Source organism: Schistocerca americana, chromosome X (genome assembly GCF_021461395.2).
Source record: "Schistocerca americana isolate TAMUIC-IGC-003095 chromosome X, iqSchAmer2.1, whole genome shotgun sequence".
Lineage (NCBI taxonomy): Eukaryota > Metazoa > Arthropoda > Insecta > Orthoptera > Acrididae > Schistocerca > Schistocerca americana.
Genome location: NC_060130.1, coordinates 672,297,485 through 672,310,335, shown reverse-complemented (window position 1 = coordinate 672,310,335; position 12,851 = coordinate 672,297,485). Strand labels below are relative to the sequence as shown.

General features: G+C 37.6%; 1 protein-coding gene across 1 annotated transcript in view; it reads right to left on the bottom strand.

Annotated features, from left to right (window-relative positions):
- The window catches only part of LOC124555746 (vacuolar protein sorting-associated protein 13A-like), a 689,798-nt gene that overhangs the window by 413,935 nt on the left and 263,012 nt on the right, over window positions 1–12,851 (bottom strand). The window contains exon 27 of the mRNA XM_047129770.1: window positions 3,300–3,561. Coding sequence (XP_046985726.1) covers window positions 3,300–3,561 — 262 coding nt within the window. The remainder of the gene's footprint in view (window positions 1–3,299; window positions 3,562–12,851) is intronic.

Below are 12,851 nucleotides of genomic sequence, written 5' to 3'. Positions count from 1 at the left end.
TTTTTCCCTATAAGAATACTACAGAGTTAGTAAACATTGTATACATGTCAGAGTGCTGGCAAAGTATTACAATCCCTGCACTTTATAGGCTTTCAGCTAAGTGATGTTGGGGCGTCTGTGGGTAGACATGGTGAAGTTCATCATATTTAATATTACACCTCCTCACTGTGTAGCCCACAACCAGCGGTGTGGCAAAGATGCATTGGAGGGGAGAATAGACTACAGTGTTAGCTATAGTAGTTATTTAAAGCTAATAATATCAGTATGTGAACATTTTTTGTAGCTTAATAAATTTTTTCTTGTGACTGTAATGACACAGATGATAGTTTATCATCCATGAAGAGCAAATACGTTAATTTAAGAATGGTCTGGTGCACAGCTTTCACTTATTGTGAAGGTTCGTTTCAATGCACACTCCAGTATAGCGCAAGGCTTTCAATTTTTAAGCAATTCCTACACTGTGAACAGGATGATCTTAGCTATATACTTTTTAGAAAAAATACTACCTGAATACAGTATTCAAAAGAGCTGTTGTGGAACTACACTCCTGGAAATTGAAAAAAGAACACCGTGAATTCATTGTCCCAGGAAGGGGAAACTTTATTGACACATTCCTGGGGTCAGATACATCACATGATCACACTGACAGAACCACAGGCACATAGACACAGGCAACAGAGCATGCACAATGTCGGCACTAGTACAGTGTATATCCACCTTTTGCAGCAATGCAGGCTGGTATTCTCCCATGGAGACGATCGTAGAGATGCTGGATGTAGTCCTGTGGAACGGCTTGCCATGCCATTTCCACCTGGCGCCTCATTTGGACCAGCGTTCGTGCTGGACGTGCAGACCGCGTGAGACGACGCTTCATCCAGTCCCAAACATGCTCAATGGGGGACAGATCCGGAGATCTTGCTGGCCAGGGTAGTTGACTTACACCTTCTAGAGCACGTTGGGTGGCACGGGATACATGCGGACGTGCATTGTCCTGTTGGAACAGCAAGTTCCCTTGCCGGTTTAGGAATGGTAGAACGATGGGTTCGATGATGGTTTGGATGTACCGTGCACTATTCAGTGTCCCCTCGACGATCACCAGTGGTGTACGGCCAGTGTAGGACATCGCTCCCCACACCATGATGCCGGGTGTTGGCCCTGTGTGCCTCGGTCGTATGCAGTCCTGATTGTGGCGCTCACCTGCACGGCGCCAAACACGCATACGACCATCATTGGCACCAAGGCAGAAGCGACTCTCATCGCTGAAGACGACACGTCTCCATTCGTCCCTCCATTCACACCTGTCGTGACACCACTGGAGGCAGGCTGCACGATGTTGGGGCGTGAGCGGAAGACGGCCTAACGGTGTGCGGGACCGTAGCCCAGCTTCATGGAGACGGTTGCGAATGGTCCTCGCCGATACCCCAGGAGTAACAGTGTCCCTAATTTACTGGGAAGTGGCGGTGCGGTCCCCTACGGCACTGCGTAGGATCCTACGGTCTTGGCGTGCATCCGTGCGTCGCTGCGGTCCGGTCCCAGGTCGACGGGCACGTGCACCTTCCGCCGACCACTGGCGACAACATCGATGTACTGTGGAGACCTCACGCCCCACGTATTGAGCAATTCGGCGGTACGTCCACCCGGCCTCCCGCATGCCCACTATACGCCCTCGCTCAAAGTCCGTCAACTGCACATACGGTTCATCTCCACGCTGTCGCGGCATGCTACCAGTGTTAAAGACTGCGATGGAGCTCCGTATGCCACGGCAAACTGGCTGACACTGACGGCGGCGGTGCACAAATGCTGCGCGGCTAGCGCCATTCCACAGCCAACACCGCGGTTCCTGGTGTGTCCGCTGTGCCGTGGGTGTGATCATTGCTTGTACAGCCCTCTCGCAGTGTCCGGAGCAAGTATGGTGGGTCTGACACACCGGTGTCAATGTGTACTTTTTTCCATTTCCAGGAGTGTAGAAAGAAAATAGAGGTACTGGCTAGATGAAACTTTGGTGCAGTCCAAATGGCAAATATTTCACACAAAAGGCTGCATTCTAAGATGAACTGCTGCCCAGAACACGGATTAATCATCTGAGAAGGTTTCATTTAAGTAGTTAATTGTTCTGTAGTTCATGTGCAGTTATATATTCATAACTTTCTGATACTCTAATACTCCATTTTTAAATGTCAGTATAAACTTATTCTGAAAACTAACACTAATGTGAAACAACAAAATAGGGACATGTTTATTGCTACCTGTATGAAGTAGGAAGTATAGCATATGGAGTGCTCCTCTCCTACAGATAAGTATTAATTTTTTTATGATGTATACATGGAATGTGGTAACAGAATATCAGTTCTTAGCACTTCAGAGAAACATAATTAACAGATTTTGAGATGCTTCTGTTGTGAGCTTCACTGTGCATGAAGATATTTTCCATATGCTCTCATATTCATGCAGCCTAGTTAAAACTGCAGTATACTTAACACACATTCATGATGAGTGTGAAACTAAACAGTTTGTCATATGTAACACACAAAAAGAAACGTCACAGAATTATGAAAGTGAACCATTTCCAACATGATATATGTATATCCTCTGTACTTCCACCTCGACTGACATCTCTTCCCAACCCATTTGCCTTTACATATGTCTGCCTGTGCCTGTATATGTGTGGATGGATATGTGAGTGTGTGTGTGTGAGTGTATACCTGTCCTTTTTCCCCCCTAAGGTAAGTCTTTCCGCTCCCGGGATTGGAATGACTCCTTACCCTCTCCCTTAAAACCCACATCCTTTTGTCTTTCCCTCTCCTTCCCTCTTTCCTGATGAAGCAACTGTTGGTTGCGAAAGCCTGAATTTTGTGTTTGTGTTTGTTTGTGTGTCTATCAACATGCCAACGCTTTCGTTTGGTAAGTTACATGTATAATTTTTGTCCCTGTATTGACCCATGGTATTTAGTGAGACTGCTTCATGCCATAATATCAAATCCATTATCCTTGTTTGCATCATCTTTTTCTCAAAGAGTTAAACTATGGTTCATAAATTAAAGACATCATTCTACTTTTTAAAGTTTTCAGAATGATAATGTTGGTTACTCATTGGTAATGTTCTGAGGCTGTGGTGCATATTGTTCCCAACTAATTTCAGCCTGTCAAATGAATATTTTAGATAATAAAATTGTCATGTAAAAGACATTGGATTAATGGTGTAATGAAACCCTGCAAATGCAACTAAAGCATTAGAATTACTCAGCAACTATTTTTCCTTAAATAGAACTTGTTTAAACAATGAGGCGTGAAACACCTACCTGACTTCCAAGGTCACCTACATAACCATGATTAACAACACCTCCATCTGCTGGTCTCTCTCCAGGAAGTGAATCCAAAATAAACCTTCCTAGGTTCACAAAAAATGGCACAGAGAAGTTGAGTCGGGTTCTTTCCACTAGTACATTAATGCACCGATCACCACCCTGTGTTTGATGGTAACTGATATCTATGACTGGTGGGGTGGAAACTGATATATTGCTACTTTCCATTTTCATTTCACCACCATGAGACTGAAATATTCTGTAAAATTAATAAATCTTGCTGTAAAAAATGGCATATGAATGCTAAAATATGAGCCCATCAGTACAGGCACAGAAAGTATGTGTATGTAAGTGAATATCTTCTCATGCTGTTCCACTAATTTAGTTGATAAAACTTGTTTTCTCTGCAGCACAAAAAGAATACAACCAACTTTGCTTATTCAAGTAAGATTTCAATAGTTATAGTTTAACAGGTTAATTATGCATAAAAAACTTTTGTGTAATGTCTGTCATGGTCTGATGGGACAATACACACAGTATGGAGTCACTGTAAGGAGAAATTCCACCATGACAGGAATGAAAAAAAAAATTCACATTACCAGTAACAAGCCATTCAGATCATACTGCAAAAAAGTGAATAACATATCTTACAGAAATTGCATTAAGGTTTAAAATCCCTATATATATATATATATATATATATATATATATATATATATATATATATTCAAGACCATGATGACTGCATAATGAGATTGCAGAGGACTGGAAACTAATCATATCACACATTTATAATGCAAGATACAAAAATTAGTTAAGATGTCACACACATATGCTACAAATTTTTGAATAAAGGACTTCAATACTCCACTACTGAATTAGTAAAAGGACTGTGAAGTAACCTACAAAGCTTCAAAAGTCACTATATTTTGCCTGCAACACTGAAGAAATTTCTTTTAGAAAAAGAATTTAATAGGGTTGTGGAGTATATGGGCAAACAATAAACAAAATTCAGCTATTTTTCGCAAGACTAATGAAATTTATAATGTTAAAAGAAAGGGAACTAGCCTTCTTGTATTCTGTCACTCATGTGCAATTAAAAATAATAGTATGCAATACAAAACTGTGTTTATAAGCCCTTTGATAGCTTTATTACCAGAACCTACACTACCAACATAGATTATGTATTGTAGATCATCATGTGTTATAAGATCGTGTGCCTTGTAACAATTATGTTTGAACTATGTATGCTGTTATATGCATTTACTCTTTAGTTTCCCTCTTATAGGTATATAGGTGTACAAATTATAATTCACATAAGCAATAAAACCACAAGTGCGCAAAGGCACCTATGAAATTGGTGCATCCTTTATACAGGGTGTCTTAAAAGAAAGTTTGTGCTTGACGTGTCAAAATAAGAAAGGAGTTTGAAGTCTATCAACAAAATCTTTATTTATTATTGAAATAAACAGTTTAGGAATTAACTTCTTAATGCCACTGAAATGCAATCCAGGACACCTATGGCACTCATTTAAGTGGTGAACAAAATTTTGCATGATTGTTTGGTGTGTAGACACTGGGATGGCTGCCATTTCAGTACAGATCTATTCTTTCTGTTGCTCTGGAGAAGTTGAATTATTTTTGACATACACTTTACATTTGACATATCCCCATAAGAAAAAATCCATGGGGTTCAAATCTGGACTGCATGGGGGCCAATTTATGTCACCCCTCCTGGAGATCAATCTGGCATGGAAAATTTCATGAACTCGCAGTATAGACACATTGGACATATGTGCTGTGGCTCTGTCTTGCTACAACCATTTTCTGTGGTGATAATCAGAAAAGTTTTGCAACTCAGGCACTAAAACATCATTTAATATCATCACATAATGTTCTGAATTCACTGTACCGCACAACCACTCTCGTCCTTGAAAAAGTACATGTCACTTATTCCTTGAGCCAACATCATAGGCCCAGCAATAGTATTTTCTCATGTTTCTATTTGGGATTTGTTGCACTCCAGTAGCAGTGATTTTGCTTATGGCATGAATGTTAAGGTGAAAATGAGTGCCGTCAATACTGAATGTTATTACATGAAAGGCACTCAGTCACATCATTAACGAACTGCAGCCTATGTCTGGCAAATTAAGGCTTTAATTCTTGCAACCAAATGGATCTTGCAAGGGTGTAGTTTAAAGTCTTTTTGCATAATTCACTGCAGTGATGATCTATACACATTTAAAGATCTTGCATGCTTATGAATGGAGAAGTTAGGACCGTCATGAACAGACCAATTTACACTCTCTACAGATTTGCCCATTCCTGATTACCTTGGTCACCTGGATTTCAGTTTGTCCAGTGTTGAACTGGTTTCCTCAAACATTCTGATCCATTTTCGGATGAGGGGATCACTTGGAGGAACATTTACATTATACAATCCATGACCACTGCGAAATTTCCTCGACAATACAATTGCCAAATCACATTTTTGTAAAATTCTCACAGAAAGAATTCAAAGTCCACTCCTAGAGAAGTGCTCCATATTGATTGGATTTATAAAATCCATGCAAGCAATGAACGTATCCATTACAATCCTCCGATTCGTTGCACATGCATAGGCAGCTCTTCAAATATAAACTTTCTTTTGAGACACTCTGCATTAAAAAGACTTAATGTCAATATAATATCTCAGAACACACATCAGAGACATTCACATAGTATTCATACTGTCTGCCCAGGGGCCAGTGGTATACAGCTGATGCATAAATGTTTAGGGATGGACTGCCTGTTTCTTCTTGTCTTAATGGTTATTTGCATCTGTTCTGAGAGAGACTGATAATGTCTCAACACTAGAATCTCATTTTAATAGATGATATATAGATTCATACATAAAATATATAAATTTTGGTTATGTTTTTCTTATTATTTAAACATGGTTATGTACTGTAACACACTGTGTGCATGGCAAAATTGTCCTCATCCCAAAAACTGCAAGGTTCTGCTAGGCACAATCTTATGGTTGTACCACTTGCCTTCTTATGACCTTTGAACTGACTTATCCCATCAGTTGTAGGGAACCTAAAGCTAAAAACAGTGTTCAATTCCACTGGAAAAATCAATGCCTGAGTGGAAAGGTACTGTAAATGACATAAAAAATATCAATATTAATTGAAGATCGAACCCCATGCCTTTGGATTACTAGTCTGATACTTTCCCATTTAGCAACAGTAATTTTAGCACATAACAAATCATCAGACTGCAGGGAATTATTACAGTGAAACTGTACAATATTTAAAAAGTCACTCATTATAGCATGTGGTGGTTTCTGAGGCTTCCACAAAAATTTATAGTCATGAATAACTACAGATGGCCTATTGAGATGCAAATACGTGATACGGACTGTTTTTCGGATGCCAGGAATTTTTATATCTGACAAGAAAAGAAGTTTGTTGTTATAGTGTCACAGACAGTGTGAGATACATATATAAAGATGCAGCGACAGATAACATTTAAGGGCTTTTTTATTGAAGAATCGGACGCTGGTAGGGATGAACTGTGACAAGAGATACACCATGGAATAAAATGCCACAAAAAAGTCAGGCAACTGTGGTACTAAAACAATCGACTTGACTGGGGAAAAAGATGAAGAATTACAGCCAACTATAAGCTAAGCCAGGTGGTTGGGATGGGTTGGTGGGTGGGGGTGGAGAGGGGGGGGGATATAAGACAACAAGGATGACCAGACAGGTCAGCAAAAGGTATTGAAGAAGGAGAAGTTTTGACTCTTCACAATGGGAAGAATGTTCAAAGTTTAACATACATTGATCATGAGATTATCAGAGTTTGGTAATCAGAGCAGACTGGAAAAAAACTCGTAGCTGGAATTGGACCACAATCTTTTAATATGAAATATCATGACCACAAAACACATAAAAGTACAGTGTATACAATATGCTCAAAATGCCTTAATAGGGAATTACATCATATATGTTACTAACTGCATTCATATGAAACAAGTAGCTCAAATTACTTGTAAAGAAATTCAAATGAGGTAAAGAAAACACAAAACAACAATATGAAGTCTTTCCATAACGAACATGAACAAAAAAATTCGTAATAATTCATCACATGATGTGAATTTATTGGAAAGTTACAACTGTTATTTTAACATATAGTTTTATTTTTGTTTAAATGTGCATAATGTTACCTAGCTGCACATTTGGACATGCACATTTGTTGTTAAGCCTTACAAAACTGCAAAAGTCAAAAATACAAAGACATGCTGAACTACGCCGCAGTCAGCAACTGTAGAATTATGGATAAAATGGGAATCATATAGACAACTAGATGCATGTTAGAAGTTTATTCACACCTTCACCTAGGTTTCAACACATATAAACTTGTCTTCCTCAGAAGAAGTAATAACACGAGTTATATATATCGTGAAAAGAGAAATGAAGTCATCTGGCTTGGTCAACAATAAAATAATCCACTTAAATGCTATGGTGTAGTCATGTGGCTTAGTCAACAGTAAAAATGATCCATTTAATATATAAGGTAGATGTACATCACACACACAAACAGATAGCTGTTACTCTGTCCTGAACCATGGCTATGACTATTGCACTAAGTTCCATCGCTGTTACTATCAGCCAGCAGAACACATCCCAATAATTCTTCAGATATTTGAATAAAAATAATTAGAAAAAGGTTTAATATTGCCACTCAGCGACTTAAATTTTGTTTTTTGTTGGTAAAATAGGCCCTATGGCAGAAAAAGTTTTGAATGAGTTACTTCAACTTAGTTCCAGCAATGGTCTATTAAAAGATAATAGACTGTTGTTGTAAAGCTGTTACTGAGAGTCTATCCCAACATTCACAAATACTCTATTTTTTAAATATAAATGGATAAGAATGACTTCTATGGGAATAAGTAAATTACTATTAAAATTGCAATGAGTTTGCAAAAACAGAATTGTATTGGTACGCGAGGCGATGATAAAATAATCTGACATTCTACAACAATAAAAGAGTAGAATGTGTATTGCCCACCTGGACCTAATTTTATGATTTTAATATGTTGATAATCCACAACAAGTATGGATCCAAAACAAGTATGGCACTTATAAATGTTTCAGACGCACACATTAAGACAAATCACCAGGACTCTTCACCAAGCATTTCCTGTGTAATGCAACAGAATTTCTGTATTTCAAATATTTTCATTCAGAATTCACATTTGGTTTAACTCATTAGGACAATGATATAAGATGAAAAAATTTTATAAGGTATTATGTATAGTATCCTGATAATGGGATTTACATGATGGCAACACCAGACAAAAGTAAGGAAAGGCAACCACTCGCCCTCAATTGATTCATGGATGGTGCATACACAGTAACTGATAAGAAATCTCTCTCTATCTCTGTCTTCCTTGCTCACTCTTTCACTGACTCACTCTCGCATAAACACACACACACGTGCGCGCGCAGTCATGTTGATACGACTGTTCACATGCAGTTGGATGCACAGAAAATTATTGTGGTATCTCGAATGGGGAAAGACAAGGCAAGTAGGGTAAGCATGGGATAGGGAATTATATTCAGGCAAAGGAAGATGGGTGACTTACAGCAGCAGTTACAAAATGAGGATTAATTTTGATAACAATCACAAAACAGAGGAGGTGGGGCATCCTAATATGTCTTCCCCTATATATGCTGCCCACTTACAGTTAGAAAGAGAAAGAGAGAGAGAGAGACAGAGAGAGAGAGAGAGAGAGAGAGAGAGAGAGAAATTATTTCTATCAGAAAAACAGTGAACACACAAACACTAATGCAATTTAGTAATTGGGGCTACGTGTTTCTCTGGATTACTCACCATTCATTTACTGTGAGTGGTTGCTTTTCCTCACTCTTGTTTCTAACTGTAAAATCTGATAATTGAGGGCAGACTTTTTCCATAATCTTATATGTATGTGTGATGGTCAGCTATAATAGTTCCCCGATAGTATTTTGCACTGGTGTAAGATAATGACATATAGTTAATAAACAATGCTTGTATAAACAGAATTAGTTTGTCATTTTTAGAAGTTTTATTTTTTTCTTTATATATGCATAAGTGGTTGCACCATATATTTCTTTGATAGTTTTCGTTCCATTCAGCAATTGGAAACTGAGTTTCTGACACCTTACTTTGTTTAGATTTCTAGATACTGTACAAGATATACAGGATAAGTTTCAACTCTACTTATGAGCATTCAAATGCTGATCAGGGCTCTTTGTCAAGTGTTTTAACAACAGAAACTCTTGGTGTCAACAGCGGCTTGTCACAGAGTTCCAGAGCAATTAATTTGGTTTGTTACCACAGTTACTTTTGTGAATATAGTGCACTTAGAATATCTGCATACCATTCCACATATATGTAATATAAAATAATGCATGTAGTGTTTGCAAAGAAAACATTTCTGTTGACCCACTGTTTACAACACAGTTAAATAACCTCTTACCTCTTTGCCCTCAGACTTGAACTGTGTTCTGCTCAGCCCTGTCTCAGGTTTTGCTTTTAGCAGTGTTAGTTGCACATTAGCAGTCATACAGTATGGACGGGCTTACGAATCTCCAGGAATTCTTGAGCATGTAAGACAGTCCACGGTGCACCAATGTACAATGAATCATGATCATGGCAGTCATCATTTTGAACAGCTCCTGCAAAATAGTACGGTAACAAGTTCTTTCCATCACTCTTTGTTTTGTAATGTTTTCTTATCTGTTCTTGTACACATGATAGTGTGCTACCACTGGTAATGTTCAAGTCTGGGGGTAGAGGAGTATGATGGCATTTAACTGTGTTGTTAGCAGGAAGCACCATCACTCATTGGAAACTTCTTTTAAAAGACATTTGATATAACATTTATTTGCACTGGAATATGCATATTTTCAGCACAATATAAAAGTAACTGGAGCAACAAACCAAATGGATTACCCTTCAACAACCTCTCTCAACTAAGTGTCGTTCCATATAAACAGTCAGCATATAATCCTGATCATTTTCTGATAATTTATTAGTAGATCTGAGACATTTTTCTAGCTCCATATTGTCTCTGATAATTATGTTTCATATTACTGGAATCAAAAAATCCTGCTGCTGTTGATAAATGACACTGAAATTTTCTGACATGTTGATTTTCAAGTCGACAAGTTTCTCTCAATTTGTAACACACTGCAAGAAAGCAGTAAGCCAACTTATATGCATATTTCAACTGAACAAGAAATTCATTAAAAGCTACAGGATATAATAAAAATGTAATGACCTTCTGTGTGTCTTGGTATTCCCTGGGCAAGTGAGTGGTAAATTTTACATACAGGACATTAACACACATTTCAGCTACAGCGTATATAATGTGATGTGTAGATCATTTTTCCCTTGATTGAAACTACTTGTGTACTACCATTAATGCCATTTACAATGAAACCAAATTTACAGAAGTTGCAGCCAGTAATATAAGGCGTGCTGAAAAGCAATGCCTCCAAAGTTTTTATGTGATAACTTGAAAAGCTTTTTAAATAAAACAAATGTTTTTAACATTCTATATCTTCATTCCACATGTCTACATATTTGCAGTCCTCTGTTGCTAGAGGGCTCTGAACTGTGGCATGTAACATGCAGTGTCTAATGTAACTATGTTGGTCTATGTGAAAGAGTATGATGTAATCAAGTTTCAAATTTGAAGAGTTTGTCCACATGTGGAGCACCATACCTTTCAGCATGACAATGCCAGACAATACATGAGCAGTGTGACATTTGCAACACTCCGATACCTTATGTTCATTGTCATTGATCATCCTCCACACAGTCTCAATTTGCCCCCATCTGATTCCAAAACTTAAAGTACACCTTCAAGAAGTTCACTATGATAGTGATGTAGTAGTACAAGAAGATATGAGGCTGTGGTTCCAACAACAAAATCAATCCTTCTACAATGATGATATCAACAAACTCCTCTCTCGTTGGGAGAAGTGTGTTCATTGCCGGGTGGCTATGTTGAGAAATAAATATGTAGACATGATGAATAAAAATGTAGAATGTTAATAACATTTGTTTTTTTAAGAAGCTTTATGGGTTTTGAGGTAAAAAATCTGGAGGCATTACTTTTCAGTATGCCATACTAAATTTAAAAAGACCACCAACAGTTTCATGATAGATTACAGTGGAAAGAATTTCCAACTTTATTTCTCTATCACTGGATTGTGAGGCATGATTAGTGCTACAGTCCTAGATCCCATTATTTTGAAGAAATGATTGATAGGATGCAATAACTTCCACTTTTTGGAAATTACTTTACTAAAAAAACTAAAAATGTTCCATTGGCTACATAGGATGCAATGTACTTCTAGTATGATAAAGGTTCCTTTATTCTTAAACGACAGACTAAAAAGATGGGGAAAATAAAGCAATGTACATAAACATAGAAATTAAACACAACAATGAAATGATAACTAATCTTGAAGCTTTAATGACCACTTTCAATAACTTGTTTCCAAGTATAGTGGAAGTAATGGTTAAAAATAACCCAAACACAAAATATCAACCAGTAAACAAGTGAATTCCCATGTGCACAGAGTCAATGTTAATTAGCACAGTCGCTAAAGATGATGTGAAAGATCTCAGTGGTTAAAAAATTTCTAATGGAGTTGGTTGTGATGACATTCTATGCATAATATTGCAGAACCACTAACCCACTTCTGTGACTGTTCTTTACAGGAAAGTACTTTTCCAAAGTCACTGAAAATCTCAAAAATAATTCCTATTTTCTAAGAAAAGGTGAAAACATAAGTGATAAGTTATCAGGCTCTCACAATTTCATCCTGCTTCTCTCTAGTACTTAAAAAACTTATCCATAAAAAATGGGCTTCAGTGACAAAAAAAGGTGTATGGTACTAACAAGGGGAGGCCGCCAATTGTGAAATTCAGATTCGATTCATACTGCGCATAATAAAAGCTCATGGCCAGAGGTGTAATGTGGCAAAGCACCAAGATGCACTTCTCAGCCGTTGTCGAGAAAATCGACAGTTAAAAGAAACAGTTGCGGTGAAATACTCTCTACGATTTATAATTTCCTACAGCGTCGTGGCGCAGCGGTAAGCTCTCGGGTTCGTAATCCGAAGGTCGCCGGATCGAATCTCGCGCCATGCAACTTTTTTTAAATATTTGTTTTTTTTCCCGGCAATCGGTTGCAACAATTATGCATATAATAAGTTGTTGAAAGTCGTTTGTCGTGGAAAAACTGGCGACTTCGAACATCATTATGTTTTCCGCAAACAAAGTTGTATTTCACAAATGTTATTAATTATCTTCATAATGTTTACACGTGTAGTTACCGGAAGACGTAGAAACGATATTCCGAAACGAATACGTATAGTGTAAGTCAAACATTCGAATTAGAGACCCCACGATATATATATATATATATATATATATATATATATATATATATATATATATATATATATATATATATTTATTTATTTATTTATTTCAATTACAAAA